This window comes from Leptinotarsa decemlineata, unplaced genomic scaffold, assembly GCF_025532065.1.
Source record: "Leptinotarsa decemlineata unplaced genomic scaffold, Ldec_3_MD MMD2_tig00026354_RagTag_RagTag, whole genome shotgun sequence".
Taxonomy (NCBI): Eukaryota; Metazoa; Arthropoda; class Insecta; order Coleoptera; family Chrysomelidae; genus Leptinotarsa; species Leptinotarsa decemlineata.
The window spans coordinates 12371922-12399010 of NW_027412702.1; the positions used below are offsets into that span (position 1 = coordinate 12371922).

At 35.0% G+C, this 27089-nt stretch overlaps 1 protein-coding gene across 2 annotated transcripts in view; it reads left to right on the forward strand.

The window, feature by feature from the left end:
- Nucleotides 1-27089, forward strand: part of Mct1 (Monocarboxylate transporter 1) — a 215271-nt gene that overhangs the window by 112987 nt on the left and 75195 nt on the right. For both annotated transcript variants that reach the window (XM_074184198.1, XM_074184197.1), the window contains 2 exons: nt 8602-8915; nt 17909-18030. In XM_074184198.1, coding sequence (XP_074040299.1) covers nt 17910-18030 — 121 coding nt within the window. In that variant the 5' untranslated portion in view covers nt 8602-8915; nt 17909. The remainder of the gene's footprint in view (nt 1-8601; nt 8916-17908; nt 18031-27089) is intronic.

A 27089-nucleotide genomic window follows, 5' to 3' on the forward strand; every position in this document is an offset into this window, starting at 1 on the left:
CCGTCAATGTCTCATCAATGGTGCTAGGCTGAATTACTAAACTGTCCTGAAAAGGAAAAGCCTGGACAGATAACTCATTCCCCGAATATCAAGAAAAAAACGAGGCTCCCCAAGGAAAGCCAAGCGTCGACAAGATTCGTCTTTTGTCTTTGTGGTGCTAGGCTGAACGGTCATAAAAAGTAAAAGATTGAAAATATCTGGAACCTTATCATTTATCTTTTCCTTTTGTTTACTTTTCCATTAGTGAGATCGCCCTGTATCAATGAACCTCAAAGTGACCTCCCAGGCAGGCATGTTGTTATCATAATACCGTTTTTGTTATCCGAAGGTTATTTTGGTCAGCTGTTGTTGTGTTGAAATGTGATGTAAATGTAATTCACCAAAACAATTCTATTGCACTTTCGACAGGCTTTGAAACCCCATACGAAAATAACACTGTTTAGTTCGATATATCGTTTTTGTTTCCTTATCGTAAGTTTATAAATATACGCTCTTGATGCTCCATCCCATTCTGAACGATTTTGGTGACTTACGTATTTGCATTTCCGCCAAGTACGTGAGAGTATTATTTGGCAAATATTGAACCGAAAACAGATTTAACGGAATATTTTCGACAAAATCTGTTTTTTAAAGATTCACTCTGGAAATAGTTTTGTTCTACGATTAACACAGAAAATGTTATATTCCGTTCTACTTTTTATCCAGAAAGTTATAATTTTCTCATGCGCTAAACTGTGTGGAATATTATTCCTGGCCCTAAGTCGAACTTGGCCTTGAGTCGAACCCGGGACTGTCAGACACATATTCCAATTCACCACAACATCTTGTTTATGTCAAAAATTATAAGGCTTCATGACATACTTAGGGTTGCTCAAATTTTCCATGTGACAGCACTTACTGGTAGATTTTTTTATTTCTAGAAATAAATCGAAAAATCAGTCAAAATTCATGATAATGTACCTGCAAATAATATTGCTCACAGCGGCACCGTCAATATAAATTATTGCATAATAATAATTAGTTATTAAGTTGTATAATATGTAGTTTAAATGTGAATAAATATATTTTTAATTTGATCATAGAAAAAGTATAGTGTGCTACTCATGTACATAACCTGTTCCACACTCGTGTAATTGTGGCACTCGCATTTGCTCGTATGACAACTTTCAAATATCGTTTGGTTACTTTTCGCACAATATATTATTATTCAATTATTCTGCATATTTTGAATTGAAGTAAGATTGGCAAATTTCACAATGATTAAAATTAGTCGTAGGCTAGTCCACGGGACTAAAAACACTATTTTATTTTATCTGGTGAACTTAAGACAGTTCATTAAAAAAAAAAGATACAACTCTACTGTTTTGAGGGAATCCCTTTGAAATTGGTTGGAAAATTGTTTATCTTCGCGAGTAAACTAAATGTATACGAAATTCAATAGCAAAACTGAATGTTTGGATTGTCACTGGGTGTCTTACGAGGCTCTGTTTTAGGATCAGTGTTACTTATTATATCAAACAGAATGGTTGCATAATAACAAACTGCAAGACAGATGCTTTATTATTTTGTAATGCATAACAAATCGAAGTGAATTTAAAGCTTACTGAATTTTTGAAAATCAATGTGCTCTGTTGAAGAGTTTGTGAATTTTTCATTATAATCTACATTAGAAATGTAGGCTTTCACAGCTGGCATCAATGTTTTGATTGGCTTCCAGGTTTTGCCGTGGTCTCCTTTGGTTATATTCTCCAAACGTTTCAACTGCAACTGCAGCAGTCATCTTCAGTGGCGAGGTCGAAGTACTTTCGCGAACTTTCACTAATGGCGGGTTCACGCATACTTCCCGCGCGATTTGGATGACCTGGCTTCATTTTGGCGCTTTTCAATGTTGTGTGACAGATCTTTGGTAGATATGTTGTAAATCGCGCGGGAAGTATGCGCGAACCCGCCATTAGAGAAAGTGTGCGAAAAATCAGCACTATAAATGACACTGCAGAAATGAGAGCTTCAGTTTCAGCTGACACGTCAATAAAAGTACTTCGGACTGCCGCAGTTGCAGTTGAAACGTTTGGAGATTATAACCAAAGACGACCATGGCATAACCCGGGAGCCAAACAAGGAATAAACCACATTGTTCGTTATTAATGGAAATACAGAATTATAAATGTGATGTGTGAATTTAATTAATTAATGAATTCATTTTGTGGTTAGTTTCGATTCAAAATACTCAAAATTACTGGTTAGTTTTAATCTTTGTTGTGTATATTGAGATATGGTGTTAATGAAACTTAAAAAAAGTTAGCTTTTTTTGGTCAGTTCACAGAAATTACTCGCTATTGAAACCGAAACAAGTCTGTGCGATTTAGACATTGATATGGTTTTCATGGCTAAATTTTAGAACGTTTTGCATCAGCAGAGTATAGTTTCTCAGCATAGCTTCAGTAGATTTATGGCACATGAAACTTAATCTTGTCTGGCTCTACAAAATATTTTCATGATGAATATTTTCAATTTTTGTTAACTTTCTGTTATGGAATTCATTTTGTTCACATTTTTCATTTTCTTGCTAAGTATCCGATAAAAACAATAAAAAAATCCCACTTTTCTATTACATTATCTGCCTAACGAATCACATGGATCTGACACTTCTTAGAGACCTACTTCTCGAAATCCATTGAGTGGTTGTGTTTGATTGAAGACTCGAATGCATAGAGAATTGATGTGTTGTGAATTCTTCAATATGTGCAACCAATCGGCCTAGAACTTTTCCATTGGAAGGCTGAATATTTTCCATTTGATGATTTCGTATGTCTAACCGAGTCTGCCTTTCGATAATTTGGTTGTTAATACAGCTGATTTTATATCTTCATCTGCGATCACTGATCATTCAGTGAACAAAAGGCCTTTTTTCTGTGACGGGAAAAAAGTTTGACATTTTATCTCTGATGACAGGTAACAAAATGTCACTTTTAGAATATTTTCTTAAAAAAAAGTTACATTTCCTTTATATCAAAAGTACAATTATTAAATGTGCATTTCATGAATGATATGTTCCCTGAACTATTCGGTACAACAGTCGAATTTTCTTATGTTGAAATTATATTTTTTTCTGCCATGGACACAACTGCCGTTGATGTACCTGGTCGCAAATCAGGTGTGGGTGTTATTTCAGCACTGCCAAACGTTCTAAACACTTTATTAGCTATTTCTGTCCTGTTTGCTACCGATTCATCAACATACCCTTCAGCGACCGTTGATGACTTCCAACCGCCATGTTTCTTTAGTGTCATCAAGTCTTCCCCAGATTCAACTAAAAGTGTAGCAGACGATCTTCGAAATGAATGACCTGTATATGAATTTCAAGTTGAAGAAAATTAGCGACTGCTTCAGCTACCTTATAAAACTGATTGCTACCCACAACCTGATTGATACATTTTCCATTGCAATATGCATGAAACAGGCGGCGATCCTTTGCTGCTGCTGCTGCTGCTCGACGAAGGGCTATGTACATTCGGTAAAATTTAATATATTCTTCAGTGACTACAAATCTCCTGTTTACATAATTCTTTGTTGGCTTGAGTTTCACAATTAATAACATTCCCGACTATCTTCAATATCATTTAATGTTACCTGGCTGATTTCACAAATTCGACAAGCTCATGCAATCCCAAATACAACAACAACATTGGCCATTAAATAAACTTCATCGGAAGCATCATTTTGTTTCAGAAATGTTATCAGTTTGAAATATTTTGAAATGTCTACACTATTATTGGATTGTAACATACTTTCAATCATTGAATGATTCGACCACACACTTATTGTAATAATATGTTTTTTTCAATATTAAATCGTCGTTTTTCCCGTCACAGAAAAAAAATGTGTATTATACACGGGAAAAATATTAGATTTTAGCTCTCGGTTTTTTGTCAACACAACCTCGAGCTGAAATATAATACTTTTTTCCCTTGTATAATAAATAATAATTTTATCCTAGATACATTGGGTATGTTTCATGAATAGCATGAATACCTACGATCTTCAATTATATATCCAAATTCCGTGCGGACCTAGAATTACTAATCGTCTTTAAAGCTATTCCGGTATTCATCGATTTTGACGCCATATTCCAGAGATAAATTAGAATGACGATGCATAGGTCATTCGCTTATAGTATGCTTCAAAAAATTTAAAGAACCCGACACAATGATAAGGATCTTGTAGTAGTGGGTTGAGGAGGTCATTGAATTGCGTCGTCGTCTCTAGTTACGAAAAAAGTTTTTCAAATCCTTGAATGTAAAGGAGGAAGACGAAATGTAGAAATTTCCAAACAAGTATTTATAACATAAGTTTTAAACCAAGTATCTATTTACTGCAAGGTGTACTGAAATCATTATAAATGCTTTGTAAAACTTTTTATTTGAAACTGTTTTAAAACATTTTGTCATACTGTTTCTATTTATTATATTGTGCGGTACCTAAAACGAAACAGATCAAATATCTTCAAGACATATTTGTTGAGAAAAAAAACGTGTGCGTCTCGGGAAGCCCGACAGAAGTGATAACTTAAAACTAATCCGAGTTGAACTATTTAATATTGAACTTGTTTAACTTTAGGAAAGCTTAGGTTATTACTTAAATTTTATGTATATCAATATGATAGTGTAAGGAAAGATTATTTATTAATAAAATCTTTTATTAATTATTTTGTGTATATAATGTACACACACAAAATTGGTATCATCATTATTGAGCCCCGTTTCACATAATAAAATATTACGTGCTGACTGGTTAGATTTTTATAATATTTTAATCTTTTATTAATTATTTTGTGTATATAATGTACACACACAAAATTGGTATCATCATTATTGAGCCCCGTTTCACATAATAAAATATTACGTGCTGACTGGTTAGATTTTTATAATATTTTCCGACGAGAGAGGAGGAGCCTGCCTTCCACTGACGTATACGTGAGAGAAAGGAAAGCCAGACAAACTGGCGTCATTACGCATTAGGTAACAAAGCTGTTAATCCTTCCATAAGAAATTATCACCGGAAATGCCGGAAAGGTCGACAAAGGGGACATCTTTTTATGATTACCTCAACATGGTTACAGAATTTGAATAGGGAATATGTGATGCAATTGACCATATTTCTTTGTACCGTATACATTGATGTTGTTGATTCCTTTCCAAGTTTTTATTTTTTGCCTCTTTTCAGCATATTACTTACTAAATGATGTCTTTGAGCAATTTGCGGACAACTTTTTCTCTACGAATTAAAATTGAACCAAAGCGCTGCCGAAAAAGCACGGAAAATCAATGAGGAATTTGGCAAGACGAGGATTTTAGGACCCTGGTGGAGACTGACCCACCACAAACGGTGCGTGGATGACGGAAGAACTGGCCATCAGCTCTCATGCGGTTTCTGATGGTTTAAAACTTATTTGAAAGTTCAAAATGTTCGAAAAGTGGGTGCCCCATGATAGACAGAAATTGTCACGTTTCGTGGTCTGTTCTTCTTTGCTTTTGCGCACCGAAAACATTCCTTTTTTGGATCAGATCGTGACGTGAAAAGTGGATCATCTACGACGAGAGACAGTGGTGGAACACCGATGGGCCACCCAGCCACCACTATAACTTTCTACAGCAGCAGCCGGCATTGGACAACAGGAAAAGTCCGATTTTGATCTACGACAATGCTCGTCTACACGTTTCACAAATCACAGTCCGGAAATTGAACGAACAAAATCATAGGCCTTTTGCGTCTATCCATTTCCTTCCAAAAATATCGATTCTTCAATGTGATTACAAAATAGCCGCAAAACATTAACCTTTTTTACCAATAACGTATATTTGCCTATTACTATTGAAAAAAGTGTTTGTTAAAATGTGATAAAATGTGATAAAACGTACGATTCCTAGTACGAGACAGACGATACGCAGTGAAAATTACAGTGGTTTGAACCAACCTCACATAGCGGTGTATTCTCAATGAGTAGAACCAACCACTCATACCAACCAACAGGCTACCTCCCGATCGATTGATGTATTCTGAATGACGGATTATGGAATCAGCCATGGCCCACAAAAGTCAAATCTTGTACCTTCCTTTTAATACAGTTTTCTGAAAGATTTTCATTTGAAAAGGTAAACAAAACGGTAAACATGTGTTTGCCTTAATAATAGATTTGAATTTGTGAACAAACTTCATTATTTTCATGAACTTAGGTGAGTTTTGAATAAAATTTTTGTAGTGAATATCATATTTGTCGTTTACTATCAGATTATTAAAAATACTATGAAATTACTAGTGATCAGGAACGGCTAGTCTGATTTCAAAAATCAAACCGGTGTAGGATAGAGACTTGAAAGACATATCAAACAACGATCCTGTCTATTTAGGAAAAAGTTGATAGCGTTGTCTCAGCAATAATTGACGTCACAATATTGTTTTTTTCATCATATAATACTGAGAAAGGTGCCTCTTTATATCCATTTTTTTCGACCTTGGCATTTAGTCCTGTTCAAAAGTTAAGTTTTGGTGTCACCTTAATATCACCAAGGCGTCTGGTTCTGATGAAGTGCCCTTCATCGTAATTAAAAAGTGCGCCTATGAACTCGCACCAGTATTTTGCAGACTTTTCGACTTGTCTTACAAGGAAGGAGTTTTTCCTTCTTGTTGGAATATTGCTCGCTTTTAGCCTATTCCTAAACATGGAGAGAAACATGGAGAATCGAGAGCTGTTGCGCTTGATATTTCTAAGGCTTTTAACCGTGTCTGGCATGAGGATTTGCTGGCCAGACTTCGGGGCTATGGATTGTTGGATCATTTTTGTGTGTGGCTCTCCAGCTTCCTGAAAGAACGTTCCCTGCAAGTGACCGTCGATGGATATCTTTCGGATACTTTTACCATCAACGCTGGTGGTCCCCAGGGAGCCATATTGTCTCCAACCCTCTTTTCATTGTATATCAACCACTTATTTGAAAAAACCAAGAATCCAATATATAGCTTTGCTGACGACATCACACTTGCCTCGTCATTCCATTAGGATTCCAAGACATCGACTGAGAATGCACATCTTCACAGGCTACAAGAGTGTGCATATCTTAATGAGGTTCTAGATCTGTTTTCGAATTGGGGTGAAAGTAACCAGGTTCAATTCAATGCCACGAAAACTCAGGCATTGGTTTTCTCCAAAAAGATAATATCTCCGAAACAGATATAATAATGTCAAGACAGACAATTCCGCTTTCTGTTTGAAAAATCTGTTCAAAATCTGTTTTTCCGTTAATCAGATGTCGCCCCCATACGAACGACACCTCTCAGAAGTTGAGAAACTTCTGCTGCGAGCTAAGGACTAACGAGGTCTTACCTTTTAACGTGTGATTCCTAACACTGCTTCGATGAGTTTGTTGGGGGGTTAAAACGGAAAATGAAGACCAATATGTCTTGGCACAATCATGGCGCAGGAATTACAAAGGCTGCTTCTCAAAAGCTTGAAACACTGTTCTGAACCAGAAAACTCTACAAACCCCAGCAACTTTTGCTTTATAAAGCTCAGATCAGTTTTTTGGAGTATTGTTCACGTGTATGGAGTTAGGCCCCTAAGCATACTCTGAGCTGCTGGATTCCATCCAGAAAAGAGCTTTCCGCCTGATTGGAGATACGAACATCACTTGCAACCTTGAGAGTCTGGAACATCGAAGAAAGGTTGGAGATTTGTTCTATACATACTTTCAAGGGAAGTGTTCACGTGACTTGGTACATTCGATTCCACCAAGAGCGGTACGTATCAGAAATACGCGATGGACTGTGGCTGCTCATCGTTTTGATGTTTAACTCAGTACACGTCGAACTTCACTGTTTGAGCACTCATTCATTTGGAGAACGGCGTTTATGTCGAATAAACTTCCTGAGAACATTTTTCCAAATAGATTTATTCTCTAGCGATTCAAATTCAATGTGAATGTCTACTTTCGCACAGGCACCGCTCTTAGAGTGCCTTAGGATTTTTCTGTAGTGCTTATGTTTTGTTCTCGAAAAAAAAATAGTTTGTTAACAGACTGTTGAAAAGAATACAAAACAGCTAATTTCTCAAGAACTGCTACTTCGATTTCGAAAAATAAACCAGTGTTAAATGGATAAGTGAGAAGCCTATCAAATGAGGTACCTATCACTAGATGTTCATATATAGTTGGACAAAAAATTTGATAGCATTCTCTCGAGGGCGAATGACGTAACACTAGTGTTTCGTTTCTCAAAAAATAGTAAAAGATGATGCTTTCACATGTAAATTTTGTTTGATCTTGACATTTAGTCCTGTTCAAAAGTTAAGAGAGGAAAGGACACGTCCGCATTGTTATCATTTATTTATATTTTCCTGTTGGGCTAATTTTATTCTTTAAAAATTCTTAATTAGGGCAAGTATCACTACTCGGGAAAAATCATAATTTTTTCATTAAAAATATATTTTCGAGATATGATTACAAGGGACATTTTTATCGAATCAAATGGCTCACAGCAACAAAGCTATCGAAACTCTCAACAACAATCATCCCGCGCTTATCAGTATGAATAATTCAATGTTTGTTGCAGATAAAGAAAATAATGCAGTAGGGGGGACGAGCGACGAAACAGCACGCGTTTCCTTGGACTGCTACGATGCTAACGACAGTCGAATATCGGCGTCGTCGTGGCCGTCTTGATCCAGCAACTCCGTCTGTCACGTTAGTCACCACGTGTTCGAGTGCTTGCTGAAGAAGAGTGCGCTTTTGTTTTTGTGTTTCTTTTGTTTTTACTTGCTGAAGTCGCACGTGTGTGATGTGAGTTGCCGGAAGGAAGAGAAGTGTGGCGCCTGAAGATTTTGTCGATTCTGTGGCGGTTTTGAAACAGCGCGGTCGTCGTACAGGGTGAGCCCAAGTTTTGTTATTGATATTCAATTTGGAAAGTAGTGGATTGTTAATGGGTAGATTAGTGACAGAGATTTGGTGGACAGTTCAAAAGGGGATAGTTGACGTTTCTTTGAATTTGGTTCACAGTGCTTCTAGGTGATTTCTAGAGGTTCGGAGGGGTAAATATTCGTTTTGAGGGCACCCGACGATTTTGAAAAAATGTTTTGAGTGAACTTACGTATTTTGATGCGTAGATTACGAATACGAAACAAAAAACGGCGCTCTTCCTTATTTACAAAGTTACAGCCCTTCAAAGTTCAGAAAAGGGCAACTTTTCAGCCTTCTTTTTCTCAAAATAAACTATTGAAAAACACACGCATTTATTCACTAGGTCACCTTTACACCTTATTCCTCCTTAATTGACACTTTTCAATTCAACAATCAACATTTTTCTTATAAAATGCCTAATTTAAAAACGAATGCTTGCATCAGTCGTATCAACTATGACATTAACCTTAAAAACGTAAATTACAGAGATACATATATAGCAAAAAGCAGCTCCGTATATTTTTTAACCTTTTTATTGGAAAAATGTTGATTGTTGAAGTGAAAAGTTTCAAGGAAGGAGGAATAAGGTGTAAAAAGGTGACCTAGTGAATAAATGCTTGTGTTTTGAAATAGTTTATCTTGTGAAAAAGAAGGCTGAAAAGTTACCATTTTCTGGTAACTTTGTAAATAAGAAAGAGCGCCGCTATTTTCTTTCTGATTCGTAATCTACGCATCAAAATACGTAAGTACACTCAAACATTTTTTCAAAATCGCCAGGTGCCCTCAAAACGAATATTTACCTTCGGAGGTTGTCTAATTTATTTTTAACTGTTTTCTCCAACGAAAAACAATTATTTTTAGAAATATTTGATGAAAACTTATCCTTTTGTGTTCTTAGTGCGTTGTGATTTTTTTGCATCGAAATATTCAGTATGACAATTCATATTTGAGTTCTGAAAAATACCTCATTTTCAGCTTAAAATTTACTATTTTCGGACAGTTTAACAATGGTATTTTTTGGTTGAGGAATGAAAAGTGACATTATTGTTGAAAAAATTGTAAGAGAATGCGAATAACTGAAACCCGATTTTTTTAAAATATTTTTCAAATTGACTAGTATTTTTTATATTTACAAAAATTTTCAATTGTAATCTTTGAAAAATGTTGAATGTAATAATACTTACATATCGAATGGAGTAACTGTAAATCGTTGCAATTTGAGATTTTGAGAATGCAAAATCAATTTGTTCTATATATTTTTTTTCAAATAGTTTAGCTCGAAAAAAATATCACTGCAATATTTTTTAAATTATTGAAATGTATTCATCAGATTTCAGTGACATTCATGAATTGAAAAGTCAATTAATGAACTTTGACTATTTGAATTGAAAAATATATGCACTTGAATTGAAAAACATAACTAGATTGAACGCTAGACACTCTTGTGAATTGAATACTTGTGAAAAGTATTGATTATTATCATTTTAACAATATTTCAATTCACATTAATCATATTAATTAAAAATGCACTCAATCATCTAATACATTCTGTCTGCACCGCTCTGATGTTCAGGCGATATGGGGTTACAGGCCCATTTTAATAGGCATTAATACTTTTCTTCAATTACTTATCATTATTATTTGAAACAGTAGAAAATTTGTGATTTCTAAGGAAAAATTAATTTTTACTTGTCATGAACACTCGCTATTGTATAGCGAAACACGTGTTGTGGTTTTGTAAACTGTTCAGTGACGATCTCACGATAAAGTGCTAACCTGAATACGTTATGGATTTTCAACAAATATCGGCCAATTCCATCACATACTTCATTAGTGGTTGGGAATCATATACCCGAAGTTTTTATGTATACCAAGTTGGCAGGGCACTTTTCAAAATATTCAAAACTAATGATTCCACAATTTGCCGCTATTTTGTTACTAATTACCTGTGAAAGATAATATTTTTTGGTTCCTTTTTTATGCACGTTGTATTGATAACTTGACGCCAGGTTAGCGATATATTTTTTTATTACCGAGCTTTCCAGAAACTTGACTAAGCCATTAGTTTGCTCTAATTATTTGCTAATTAGTTGCGAGGATTTTTTTTTTCTGTTTATAAAAATATATGGTGTCTTCACTCGCTAACTTGAGGTCAAGCTTCCTTTTTTTTGGGTTTAGGTTAAACTCCTCTTCAAATTTTTGTAATGGTAATATTAGGCAATAAATAAAGTTTTATCTATCCTGTTCATTGATAAGTATAAATGGATTCATTTAATCATCACTTTGAAAATAATGTGATCTTCATTCGAGTTCATTTAAGAAACTCTTTTCCTGGCGTAGCTATTCGTAACGCTCTTTTGACTTTTTCATTTTTGGTCACAGTTACTAAACAACTTCTTTGGTGAGTTTTGGGTTGAATAATTACACCCAATACTTTCTGAAACTATTTTATTCATACTTTCGCAATATAGGCAGGTAAATACAAACAACAAAACAGAATAATTCAACTCGCCACTGCTTACACAGAAACGTCTGAAAGTAATGGCCATTCCTAGTCGGTTTCGCATCCCGCATATCTGGTGACGTCACATTCTCTTTCGCTGAACTGCTTCCTTAAGGCTATTTTCTGAATTATCGGATTTACTAAGAGGAATGTATTTTCGTTAATGTCAAAATTTATTGAAAATGAAATTGATTGCCATCAACTTCAGAGTGATATCAGTAACGTTGTACATTGGTTCAATTCCAATGGAGTGGATCTGAACCTCAGTAAATGCTTCTTTATAAATTACAACAGAAATCACAGATTTCACAGAATCCACAGATTTCACAGAATCCACAGATTTTTCATACTATATCATTTCATTAGACCTCGAACGACTATCTGGAATAAAATACCTTGGGGTTTTATTGGATGATAAACTATCATTTTCTCAACCCAATAATGATCCCCCTGAAAGCACGCATTGACTTTACGTCGATGATGGCCACTATCTTACCCTGACGAGTGGCTAATGAGCCTGAAACCGGTCTGCAAGTTTGCCCGTTCCAAAATTGAGGGTTCAACTCTTTCAGTTGTATTGTCAATTGCATATGCAGGAAATTTTCTGTGAAGATTCCTACACTGACGCCTGTCAAATATAATCCAACGTATTAGCCAGTAGAGTAGTTATTTTCTGATAGGCGTCAGTCCATTCAACCTACTGTGTAGGTATATCCGAGACTGGCTTGAACGTTTAAAGTTCATTTCTTAAGATTTGTTTACTGCCAGTCTTTAAGCATATCCCACTGACTAATAAGAAAGTATATTTGAACTACTTCGGCATACCCTTTTCTACATTCAGACAAAAACTGAAAAATATAAAAGAAAAAGACATACACTTGGCTCAATGCTGTAATGGACATTCCGTGATAAATAAATAAAAAGATCCATCCTTGCTTTCTGTGAATTCTGTTTTTTTATTGTTGATATCATTATAGAATTAACTGATAACCATTGTTTGCCCTGATTACGTTACTTTCAAGACTGATTATTGCTCTTTCTACATTAAGCCCATAAGGTTTACTTATCAAATTACGCATTTTTGCGATGAAAATTATCTTTTCATTGTGATCAAGGTTAAATTCAATAAGAATAATTCTCAGATTAATTTGTTAGTCATTCAATTTATATGACAAACATTGTTTCCCATATACAAATAATCTCAATCCCTTAATGCTATGGAGTGTATAATATTTTTCGTTAGTCCATATCTAGCTAACACAAACTAACTAGATAGTTTGCCCACTCGAGAGCATGCCACGCATAATTGTCCGTGTGAAAAACATGGTGTGCTCAAATCCAAGCCACAAACGGACATTGTTTGACCTTGGGACTCATTAATAGTCGTTGCAAATGCCAATCTAATAGAAAAATGCACACGTTTTAAATGAATTGGCACATCTGTAGGTATAATAGGGATTCGTGGTATTAATATATTTTTACCTCGGAACTTGCTTGGACAAAATTTTTCATTAACGACTGAACGCGAGCTGTTGCACAGCCGTGGTGGATTCAAATCACAGAACGATCCAACCTTCAGTTGTAAATTATGCGGTGGCATGCCTGACAAATCCAATTAGTTCAAAAACTTTTTTGGATAATTCACAGTTTCGGTGGCATCGTTCTCATTCCTACTCCGTGCTGTTTACTGTACACGCCTGGAGGGAATAACAATGATTAAATTACTGAAATGACTATTGAAAAATAGGGGTTGGTAATAGAATGGTATAAATTGAGGGTTATATGTATTTTATAATTCGAATAAAAAAAACATATAAATTTGTCCAAAAATTTTTTTTAAAATGCTTGGGGTGATGCATCCTTATCATGAAAAATAGACTGAAGCCTACTGTTACACGAGAATTTTAGCCTCAGTAGCTGAAATTCGACAGCATAAACAATTTAATATTAATAATTTTTGATGGTCTGGTTAATGAAAAATATTCTGAAGCTGCTAGAGTGTGACTGGAAGAAACAGCATTAGATTCAATTTTAATTATGAATTATTAGTCCAGAGTCTATGACGTTTTTCCTGGGGTTGGATGCCATTCTTTTGGGGTGAAAAATAATTTTTTGAAAATAAACCCCAGAATGGATATATTCTATATAGTTTTTTTCAAAAGTCAATACTTTTCAAATTATTCGCTAGTGAAATAAACTTACGTTTTAGGCGGTTTTCACGAATAATTTATAAAATGAGTATTTTATGGCAATAATGTAGCTTATGGAAGAAAACAAAAAGAATTGTTGGTTATTACCATCTGTAGATCCAATACAAACGAATTAATAGCTTGTTGATGCTAAATTCGAAAGTTACAACCTAAATTAACCAAGAAGCGATGAACTGTTCGAGATAAACATACATTTCATTAACATTACGGGTCATTAACAAAATAATGTTGGTCTCAATTTTCAAGTAACAAAAATTATGTCGAAATCACCACCCCAATTAAAACTCATCATTACTACTTTACAATTGATGATATGTATAATAGAGCTAAACTGTTTATTCATACGATGCTGCAATTTTATTTTTCGAAAACAAATAGAATAGGAAAAAGTATTGCTTAAAAAATTATTTGAAATTTTAGTAACACTGCAACAAAATTTTTCCGTAACATTTTTGAGTGTTATTCACTAACTATGGTAATAATCTATTCAATTTTGTGATGAAAATACAATTAAAATAGTTTTATAAAACAATTACAATGATTACCAACTTTGGTTTTAAAATGTTTCAATAGTAATCATTTCTTCATTCCTTAAAATAAATATTTTCATATTTCAAACGTTCAGTAATAACCAAAGTGATCACTGTCCAAACTTGAGATACTGTTTTTCAACAGTATTTTTACAACAGTAAAAATCTGGCTTCTTCCCCTTATTATAATTCCAAGAAAAAATGCCCATGAGTACCATAATGGGTTCACCCAAAAATCAGTCTTGTGTATTTTACATTTGTACTCCTTTTTATTATCAACCAGATATAGAGATTTCAAACCCGAAAGCAGGAAAAAGAAAGTATTTCTTATACTTAAAAATTACTCTACTTAGGTACAAAACAGAATTCATCAGACTAGTGATAGAATTGGCGGTTGGTGAAAATTTATAATTTATTCAAGAAACACTTTATTGTAACATTTTCACACAGGTTGCGTTTTTTAAAAACTGTTTACTGAAAATCTCACAATGAAATGTTTCTTGAATTCATCAGATAAGAGTACCCACTTCTGAAAAGCTCACGTACCTGACAGTTAAAAACATACATACATCATTCAAAAGATCTTTCGACTATTTAAAAAAAATACTTACTGAGTTGGCACATATTTCAAATTATTGTAAATAATTTGAAATATGTAGAATTAGGTCTTCAAATCAAAAGTATATGAGAAAAGTATAGAAATAACTAGGTATTTTATTAAAAAGATCTGCATTGAATTTTTTAAGGTTTATCACTGTCGAAAAATACAAAAATCTTGAAACTATCATATAGGCAGATAGAGGTAATGATTTATGGGATGAAATTTTATGTATTACCATGGAACTTAAGAGGGATAATAATGCCTTTTCTGTTTATTTTTTGAGCTTTTTTGTCGAATTTTTAAATAACTGTACCTACAATAAACAATTTTAAAAATGCATACTTTTGAAAACAACGTTTCTCACTGTCATGAATGTTTTCATTCTAAAACAGTATAGAGATTATAACAACTCGTGCCACACTAGAGTGGAGAAGGATATGTGATGTTGGATACATAGCTTAACGGTTTCACTAAGCTGCATTTTGAAGATATTTTTTGACTAATACTTTTTCAATATGATGTGCACTGAATGTATTTTTTTTGTACCTTCGGAGCTGTCTGACTTGTCCATTTAGTCCCAGTCTCCAGAAAACACTGCAGCCTCTTGGGCTTATTGCGTTTATTCTCCCATCTTCTCATGACACCCATTCCATCAGTCTCGTTCCCTGTAGTAGTTTGTACAGGTTCCGTGTTGGATGTTCGTCATATTCTTCTAGACGTAATTTTGTACGTCCATATATTGCCTACCTCCTGTGATTCAGTACCTCACATTCGCATAAGATGTGTAGAGCTGTTTCTATCCCTTCGTTGCATAATCTGCAGCTGAGGTCTCCGTTGTACAGCCCCATTTTATTCAGGTGTTCTCTAAGCGGACAATGACCGGTTAGTAACCCTGTAATTATTCTGAGCCGATCCCTACCATATTGAAGAGTTCTCCGGTTCATTTCTCGGACGGTTTCCTAATGAAGGTTTTACTGTGTTTGTTGCCAGGTACTTTTGTCCAGTACTCTGTGTGCTTCTTATTGGTCCACGTCCTAATCTGGTTTCGTACCAATGATTTTGGTACCCCCAGAGCTGGTTCACGACCTATATATGAAGTTGATGATCCGCGTCTAGCGCATTCATTAGCTTTATCATTACATGTGATTCCTGAATGCCCTGGTACCCAGTACAAAGTTAATTTGTACCTGTTTGCAAGTCCATTCAGTTCTTCATGGCATTCCCAGACCAGTTTTGATATCACCTTCGGGTTTGTCAGAGCCCCTGGTGCGCTCTCGCTGTCTGTCAAAATATTGATCCGCTCATTTCTTTGAGGTCTCAATTCAATAAGCCTTGCACACTGCAAGATAGCATACACTTCCTCCTGAAAGCCGGATGTGTATAGTCTTAGCAGATAGCTGTAGTTTAAATTTCTATCCGCTCGGTATATTCTAGCTCTCGTTCCATGTTTGGTCTTCGATCCATCTATATTCGTGATGACTAATGGTCTTCCACCCTTCAAGGCATATGATTTTGGCCGTGAAGTTTGTGTTAAAGGTGTACTACGGTGTTATGTGGTCCGTGCACATATTCAATATGTGCTCCTCCACTTGTTCTGAAATTTCTGTTCGGTCCGATCTTTTGTAGTTCGGTGAGTTTTCCAGTCTGAATTGGCCCATCCTGGCCTCCCCCATTATCACAAAGTGTAAAGGAGGTAGATTCAGGAGTGTCTCCAATGCAGCTGTTGGGGTAGTTCTCATTGCTCCCGTCATTCCCAAACATGCAAGTCTTTGCACCTTGCCTAGATTGTTGATGGCGGTCGCCTGTTTCATCTTTGGCACCATCGTGTATAGCCAATATACCATGTCTGGTTTAAGCCCCCATGTTTTTCCATTGGTGCGTCTGGCGAGCATCAGTGCTACCTCCGCTTTCCTCTTTATCCTGTTCAAGTGTTGGTTCCAGGTCAGTTTATAATCTAGAATTACTCCCAGATATTTAACCTCCCCCGACACTTGTATTTCTTCACCTCGAAATTTTAGAGGTCCGAGACCCTCCGTTTTAGTCCTCTTGGTGAATGCTACTATGGTCGAAATGGATGGGCTTATGTTAAGCCCTTCTTCTTTGGTCCATCTTGTTATAATGTTCAGGGCCTGCTGCATGCATCCCTTCACTACATTATTGTATTTACCCTGGACTAAGATGAATAAGTCGTCTGCATAGCCCAGTGCTTTATACCCATTGTGATCCAGGAGACATAATAGCTCGTCCATTACAAGGTTCCATAACAGAGGGGATAGAACCCCCCTGAGGACAGCCCCTTGCTACCCGTGCCACGACTGTTTCCCCCATAATGGTTGTATATACTAATCTTCCAATAAGCATGCATTCTATCCACCTGCAGCTTGTCTTGTCGATCCCTGAATGTATTTGAACAGAACAATAATTAAATCAGTGGCAAAAAAGGTGTCAGTATCTCTCTCGCTGGCCCGAAACCTATTAACTTTTGATTCCTGAGAACGTTCTTCAATTCGTAATCGTATTCGGTTGTTGAACGCCTGAATGTATTTGAACAGAACAATAATTAATAGGCGGTTTTTTGGATGCATAAACCTCAACTTTTGTTATTTTATCAATTCTTTCTTTTATAAATATTAATTCTTTCTTTTATAAATATTGAATTTCCTGAAACACACAAGTGGGCTAGTTTTCAACACTGGTGGGTGTGATTTCTCTTCATTTTACTTCCTTATTCAATAAGTTATGGCTAATGTATCTGATGAACGGCCCATATATTTTGCTTTTCGAAAAATTAATAACATGTTTACATTACAAAGGTTGAAATGCATGTGACTACATAAACATTTGAAAGGTTTGGTGAAAAAACAACGTTTGCATTTAGCTGAAAGTCAATCATATTTCGAGTGCTATTTTCTTGCAAATAAGTAAGTTTTGCAATACGGTTATTTGCATTTAGTTTTTTGGTAACTCTTCAAGTACACTTTGAAGTACATATGATATATATCCCCAAATTTTCACGTTGGTACATAATATACGACAAATAAAATCTATACTGGCTAGGGCTAGTGAAAACGCTAAAATGCCATGTTTCAGTTTTATTGGTATATATTTTTTTTTGACAGAATGTCTGTGGGCCATTCATCGAAACGGAGAGATGATGAGGAGGAAAGTGAATCTCCACCTCCTCCTGATGGAGGTTGGGGCTGGATGATCGTCCTGGGTTCTTTCATGATACACGTTATAAGTGAGTATTCATTCCGCCTCTATATTACGAGATTTCGTTGACAGTTTTTGAAATTTTTACCAAATGTCAAAATATTCAATTCAAGTTTATTAGCTTCTCCTTGAGGCATATACAGTATGTCGGTTGACTGAGTTACCAATAGGGCTTTTTGTTTTTATTTGCTAGAAAGTTTGCGTCATGAAAAATTCATTTTTAAATCGCATCTGAATCTACAGGGTAATTCTGGAAATCTGAAAACATGAAATGGTAAAAAAACGGATATAACCTTGAGAATGTGCAGATATAAGTGCAAACGTAAATGGCTCCATTGATTCCCACATAAAAATTTGCTCTATCCCAAACAACTGTTTTCAGTTTGTATTCTAACAGAAAGATTATGGTATTAGTCATTTACCTATATAAGGCAACGTATATCACCATAGTAATACTTTCATTACTCAACATTACTCACTTCGGCTGTTGCCACATCGCATGATGTATACCATGATGTATACCGCAGTAGCAGACGAAACGTCAGATATAAAAACCTGTGGACCACGGCTGATGAACCCGATAACATCAAACAAACTGTCTGGTGTTTTTAGTATGTCTTTGGAATAAGACCTAAGAAGCACCCATATACCAAATTTTAGCTTCCTAGGACTCACCAGTATGAAAAAACATGAAGAAACAGAGATGAATGAGTGACGGTTATGTGAGTGACTGTCACATTTATAAGAATAGATATAGAATGAGAAATATATTTTCAAAGAATAGGACACCTGGCAGATGTGAAACATCAATAATAATATTTTGTAACCCATATGATTATTGTTGGGTACTGAAATATTCATAAAAAATATGTAATTACAATATACATAAAAAATGTTGATGTGATCTTAAATTATAAATATCAATAATAAATGTTTCAATATAAATTCCCCCATCATTATAAAATTAATCAATAAATAAATTTCTGGCTTTCCTGTTAATAACAAATAAGAAAAACATCTGCACGCTACTCGCTTTGAGCTGATTTTGAAATACAATTTTGTCAGTCTTTATCAAATTTATTCTTCAAGCAAGTGTTTTAGAGCATTACTTTTCATAAGAATGAAATTAAAATAAATCAATAATTAATTTGAAAATATACCATGCTATGAAAATTGTGTAAATTTCAATCTACGAAAAGAGTGGATTTTACATTTAGTGACCTTTGAGACAAATATACCCGGGCTTAATGCACATATAAATGCATACTTTAATTATAATAAAATATAAAAATATAATTAACTTACTGATAACTTGATAGTGTGTCGTAGTGTGATTTTGCTGCTCACTATCACTTTCCAAATTATCACTTTCAGACATATTTTATTATCAATTATTTAAAAAAATAATTTATTCAGTAAAACACAGGTCATGTATACTGTAAACACAACTGTGAACACAATCGGTATCTAAGCTCAGTGTGTCTAGAGAGATAGCATAATGCCGAATCAGTGATAGGTGAATCGCACAGTCGCTTGCACATGGCTATACCCATCGCCACGGCATGAGTCGCCAAGCCAGCAATCGGTTTTACGTGCGGCTATAGATGTTTCCATCAATAATATAAAACTATCTGGAGGCTTTGAAAATCAGTGGCAAAAAAGGAGTCATTATCTCTTTCGCTGGCCCGAATCCTGTTAACTTATGATTCCTGAGAACGTTCTTCAATTCGTAATCGTATTCGGTTGTTGAACGACTGTTTTCGTCATTGGTGTCAATATTATGAAACAAAAGATAACTTGTCGAAATCAAAATATTTATTTTCTATTGCTTAACTTTGTCTGAGTTAGCTAATGCAAAACTGAGATTTTCTTCATGTTGAGAAATATCTGTTGAATAACATGTATAAGAAAGTTGATCACTTCAAATTAATGACAGTTGAACTGATTAAATGTTTGAAATTAACAGAACAGTATTTTGGGGTTGCAACCCCATAATATATCCAGTCACGAATTATAAATAAATAAATGAATATATATATATATATATATATATATATATATATATATATATATATATACGCGTGAGAGACTGGCACGACAGCACGACTCAGTTTCATACGGGTAGCAGAACATACAGTGTGTCCCAGCTAAAACTTGTCACCCCCCGAATCTGCGAACTCGTGAAAAAAATTGAAAATTGCTCAGACTCATACATTTTTATTTCAAGGAAAAACACTTTCATCAAATACATCATCATTGTGTTGTCAACCCCCTCAACCCCAGCACCTCCTACTTCAGAATTTTCAATGGAACTACTATACTTGTGATAAATCATTCTGAAGGGAATTCAATCCTAAATACATCGATTTACTGAAATTGAGGATCTATCAAGTGTTGCTTGAAGTGTGTTGAAGTTTTTCAATTTGTTTCACGAGTTCGCAGATGAGGAGGTGTCAGGTTTCAGCTGGGACACACTGTATATTTTTCCGTCACAGTGTCGCATGTGCTTGTTCCTTAAAAACGTGCCCGTTTGACCTGAAGGGCGTGCTTTTGAAGATATAAGGGTTAAAAGTTTCGCTCTTTAGAAAGTTCTAGAACGATCCAAAAGCGTGTTCGAGAGCATTCTTACATTCCAGAACGTCCCGAAACATTTTGGAATATGGTAGAATGTTCGGAAATAATCTGTAACGTTCAGTATCACCCCGGAACATCTCAGCCCTTTGTGGAACGATCACGAGAGTTATATGTTGTGTCAACAACCCTCTTTCTCCCCATCCCTATTTTTACCTGAAAAGTGAACTCTTGATGATATAACAGCTGAAATTATTTGCCTTTCCAAGTAAATACACATCAATCGAAAGTATTCATAAGGATTCCAAAACGTTTCAGAACATCTCGGAAAATTCGGAGAAGGTTATCTAAAAGGTTACCTGAAGGGCATACTTTTGGAAATATAGGCGTAGAAAGTTTCGTCCTCGTCCTTCGAGAACATTCCAGGTCATCATGAAACATTCCATTCGAATACTGCGGAATGTTTTAGAACATTGTGGAAAATTCGAAGCTCTTTTTGTACGGGTGAGGTTACCCATTAGTATAAGGTTATATGAGGCATTATCTGTCGACCTCTCGTAATTTAAAGTTCATCCTTATATTTCAACCAATACAAAATCTCATATCAACTCTCTGAACGAAACGAGGTATCCCGTCTAGTAACCAATTTTAATGACCTTGAATAAAACTCGCTCACAGCTATCATGATTTTGAATTAGGTCAGTACCAACTACCAGAAGGTAACACTTAACAAAAATATGATTTGAATTGAAGGGGTTATATTTCTAGGAGTGATTATTTTTTGGGAAAGAAAGTTTTTTGGCTTTCTACTACTCCATCTTGATACAAAAAAAGGGATGAGGGAATCTTCCAAAAAAAAATGGAAGGAAGTAATCAATTTTAAAATAAGTAACTCTATACATGGATGTATATGATATACAGAAAGCCAAAAACTTTCTTTCCCTAAAAATATGAACTATTCGCATTGGTTTGTCAGGCCGTTTGAATTAATTTTTTGACGGAATAACTCCTTAGATATTAATTTAAATTCTATGGTGTGAAAGCTAATTGCAATGTGCATGAAATCCTCAAGGTTTTCTAACATATATATATATATATATATATATATATATATATATATATATATTTGGCCCATCCATCATCATCCACTTGGTGCAGCCAAGTGTAAGGATGGGCAACACTTGGTTACCAAAAGATAGAAATACAAACGCACGGAGCCACCAACAGGAGCCAACCGCACATTTGTGGTTTCAGTTGATAGATCTTGTGTTTACAAGATCTATCAATATATATATATATATATATATATATATATATATATATATATATATATATATTGGATTTTTCCTTTATTTTCAGTATTTTACTATTAATATAAGTTACAAAAAGGATTTGGAGCTCTATGACTTGTATTATCTGCGAGCGCTTTCGACAGATAGTCGTGCTGTCATCTTCTAGGCACTTTTCTATCTGAACGTGTTATCCTGTTGTGTGTCTTTTTATACGGTCCGAACGCCTCAATACAGAAACTTCTGTTGCTATAAGTAAATTTGCCTGTATTTGGATTACATCAGGTACTATTCTTTGTGTTAAATCTTCTCCAGGTTCTTTGCTTCTAGGAGGGTATATTGATTTGTTTAATATACTGAATGTTAGGTGGGGGAAAGTTATTTTTGTTTTGTATGGCGTGTGTTGCGAGGTTTGATTTATATAGTATTGGGTTTATGTATGCGTTTTTGTGTTCATCGTACCTTTGGATCAGTTTTTTTTGGTTTGGCCGCTATAGAATTTGTTGCAGTCCGAGCATTGAATACTGTATATCCCGTTTTGGTTTTTGTCTTCTTCTTTTTCATAGTTGTTTATTCAACCACTGTCAACAACCGTCTTCAAACCACTGAATATCAACATAACATACAAGCCAAACACGAAAATAACACATATAAACAACTATGAAAAAGAAGAAGACAAAGACCAAAACGGGATATATAGTATACAATGCTCGGACTGCAACAAATTCTATATCGGCCTGAAATACCTGAATTTTTTTTGGGTACCTATATGAATTACTTCATTTCAATTTTCATTACAATTATAGTGTTCGTTTCGGATGCTATTATTGCTATTAGGTTTTCTTATTCGAAGTTCATTGTAGAAAACGCTCAGAGCAATGGAAAAAATATGAATAGGTACCTAAAAATGAAAAAAAAACTCTCGAAAAACTCTACGATACATAGGGAGACGTGAAAATTGCTATTATGTTTTTATTCAACTCAGTCAACCAATTTCCAGGCCGTAATTTAAAAGAGAATAATTACCGAAAAATCCCGAAATATAAAATTTAATTTAATTTCTCAGTATGAAGTGAACGTCTACGATCCAAAAAATATAACAAAAAATACAGGCTGCATTTAAAAATTTTCAGAGATGGGGGTGGACTAAGTCAGATGACATCCTGTATTAAAGATTCATGGATATAATCTGAGAGCCCACATCAATTGCCAGTAGCAAAATGTGGACAGATTTTCAATATGTCTGCGAATAAAGAAGATATAGGCAAAAAAATAATTTGGGATTTTTTGTTTTTTTCTGTGTATCTCCAGAATCAGAAGAGATATATTCGATGTCTTCGCATCATTGCGCATCATATCAATAATGAATTTATTCTCACCATTAATATGGAAGTCTCCAATCTCCGTATAGTCTTTTTCAAGTAAAATTACTTTTTCAATCCTTTTCTGCCAGTCTTCTTCTTTATCCAATTCTGAAGTGTTTTGTCATAGCAGCTCATGTTATGGCCGAAAGTATTCAATTTCTTCCTTTTGATTTCAGTTGTATGAATCTCATTGCTTTTGTAACAGTCGTATATTGTTTTTTCAATGATTTTATCAGATGAACATCTAAAGGTTTTGGTATTCCAGTATCACATCGCGTCTTGTGTTCATAAGGTTTGTTCTTGATTGTTTTACGTACAGTTGAGAAAGGAATTTCAGTCAAATCTGATGTTGCTTGTAATAGTTTGTTTCCCTCTAAACCAAACTTGAGATGTAGATTCTTATATACATTGAAACATACTGTCTTTGTTTCAATATTCAAATGCATCCGAATCTTATTCACTGGTATCTCTTTTTCGCATTGTTCATCATCGCTATCGGAATCACTACATAGGAAAAAGTCTGCATTGTTATCACACTCGTTAATACTATTATTACTCTCCAATGACGCCACATTTTAAACAGATAAGAACAATTTCAAGTAATTATAACTGCACCAATATCGAATTTCAATACTCAAATCGCGATTAGTTCCTGAACTGAACACGACGGCGATAACAATCCCCGCATTTCCCGATTTATATTCGTCACCGTAACATGACTTCAAATTTGATTTTATGATAGCCAATCATAAAACTCGGTTAGTAAAAATTATCCAATACGGACCGCCAAGTCTACAATCCACGTGGACTAGTTTGCTGCCGGTTCATTTCTATGTATTGGTTTTTTTGGCCTTTGACAGTGTCGCCAACTTTAAGAGTGCACAATACCGTTAACTTCGACTATATCATATTATATGCGACATTATCCTTGAAAGATGGACATATGCCAACGTGGGATTTTCAATAGGCCTATAAAAGAAGAATAATATGTAGTTAATTATTTTTCTATAAATCTATATATTGCGAAGACGCCATCTATTGGATCGACAGAGAACTCAGTCCTCGGATATCAAAGACAAACGAGGATCCCCAAGGCGGTCACTTACAAAACCAAGCTTTGATATCGACCGTCGAGGAGATTCGTCCTTTGCGAAGCAACAAAGCAACATAGAAACATTTATGATTCAATACCAGACATCGCTGTTTCGACCCACCATAGGTCTCGTCAGCGTTGTCTGGTGTTGAATCATAAATCCGTTGTGTTTGGTCTCGATTCCATATTAGTAGTTGTTTACAGCTGATTCTCGGCCTCCCCCCACCACTATGACGTATTAATTGCTTTTTTTATTGGTTGTTGTTTGGTGAAGTTTTTTTGTTGTGCAGTGAAGTCAAGGCGTTGTGACCTTGAAGTGTCTGGTGCATGGATCGTTCAGATTTTTTTTTTCATATGAGATTTTGTGTGTTTATGTGTGTGTGTGTGTGTGTAGGAGAATGCACGGTACAGGGTTTCATCATGTGCTTGTTTGTCTATGTACAAACATACGTCTGCATACTTCGAAGATCCTCCAAGTAATAAATGCTCCATCGGTGTGAGGGTACCAACTTAGTAGTGGAGTGACGTCACAGCAATAACCGTTCAACGGCTAGAGAGCGACATGTTCACTCCACGACGTGTGGCAGAGTAATGCGTATTCATCGGTCTGCCCTCACCTCTCCCGAAGCGATGAAGGTTCGCTCTAGCCCCGCTATCGATGGTGACACAACGGCAGCCGAGGACCGTTTGCCTAGCGTCTACCGTCTCCGAGACCGCAACGACCACTGCTTGCTCGTACCGGCAACTGTTATCGCATCAAGTTGGGAGATGGGCTTGGCTGTGACGTCAGGCATCTCTAGTGGATAGCAACTAGCATTGTGAATCTTTCACGGTTTCATAGTGGGGGCGACTCACACTGTTTAATATAAAAGAAATGCCTGGCACACTATGAAATCAGTAGACGAATATATCTGCAGCAGTTAGCAATTGGTAGAGTGTTATTCAGTTCGTAATAGAAGGAAGACGGTGAGTGTATTTGTCTGTTGGAAATTGTTTATATTTTCATATATATTTTCATCATGTCCGTTTCAAAAGTAGACTTGAATAAAATTAATAATTTGATTGTACAGGAGGTTGAAATACTAGAGCAAAAGGCCTTATCATCATTGCCAATTGATGAAGTGTACATAATTAAAAATATGTCAACTTATTCTACACGATTTGGTAAATCAATTTTATTAACTTTGCAAGATGTGAGCAATGATAAATTATTTAAAACATGGCTACCAAAACGTATTTCGTTGCAATTCAGTGATGACGATATATCTTGTATCAACTCATCAGGTGGTAAATATACGATGATGTATTTAGGACAGAGCCAACAAAGTTTTGCTGGCATGAAAACGCGATCTCTAGTCAAATTCAATATGATTGAATAATAGTAATAATTTATAGTGAATTTCTTTAGGTCATAGCTTACAAAGTTTTTTTTGGTGTGAAAACGATAACTCTAGTCAAATTCAATATGATTGAATAATAATAGTAATTATAATGAATTTCTTATTGTTTTATTAATATTCATATATTAGATGATAATTATATGGAAATATAAACATTACTAACTTAGTTGAATACACTCACTTTGTAACTACAAGTAAAATGGGAATGTGAGTATTATATCACTGAAAAATTGGAGGTTGCTTATTGTTTTTTTTGTTCGATTTCAGTTCCACCATTTAAAGATGTGGATGCAGTACGCAAGTCAAGATTGGGTCGATATTGTAGATCTCAAATCATCGGTTCAACATTTGTCGTCTAAATTGAAGGTGTTGGGTGATGGAGCCGAACATGCAAGCGTTTATGATATGAGTGTATGCTATGATGAAAAACAAATCGAATTATGCCTTCGTGATGCTGAGAACTATTGGAGTGGTGCAGAAGTTTGCAACAAATTTTTGGATAATGAATTGGAATTGTGGCAACTTTGTGAGGTTATGATTGAACTGAACCTAAGAAGATTCCTGTATAGCCTCCAACCATACTTGCCAGAATGGATTATTCATCACTTTGAATTGAATGATGAAAATCGAGAGGAAATTGAAGATGGTCGCGAAAATGATGATTATGAGGAAGAAGTTATTTTAGATAGTCTGTATGTTCCTGTGAATCATAAATAATGTCAAATAAAAAACTTTGTATTATTTTCATGTTTTATTTATTTAAATCTGATGAAATACAATAGAAAATGATTACAAAACAATAAATATGATATAAAATACAATACATGATATAAGTCAGTTACAAATAAAAAAAAAAGATCATAAAACAGTACATGATAGAGTGAAAAAAAAAGTGTCAATATCTGCTATGAACTGAACCATCCAATGCATTGTATGTTAAAACTGTATCATGCAAAATTAATGCATATACTTTAGTGTTGTCTGGAAACTTGGTCTTCCTCGTCTCAAACTCAATCTTTATATCAATAGTTGATGATTTTGTCGCATTCGGTTGATGGGAACAATCGATGACGAATAGTGGATTCTCTCTAAATTGTCCAATGTCCATCAGAGGTTCACTCATATCTTTATCATAATAACTTCGCTGGAAACTCTCAAAAGCATAATAAGCAGGAGCATCAAGTTTTTTATCGAAATTCAAATTCCAACGCTCATATGGATAAACTTCAGAATTCAAGTATACTCGAATACTATTGATATCAGCAGTTGTGAATTTTGTAATATCTTGTGTTCTATCTTCAGATGTGGTAGTACTTTGGAATGCGATGATGACAAAACGAGGAGTTTCCAATGCGTTAGTTGTTTTGATG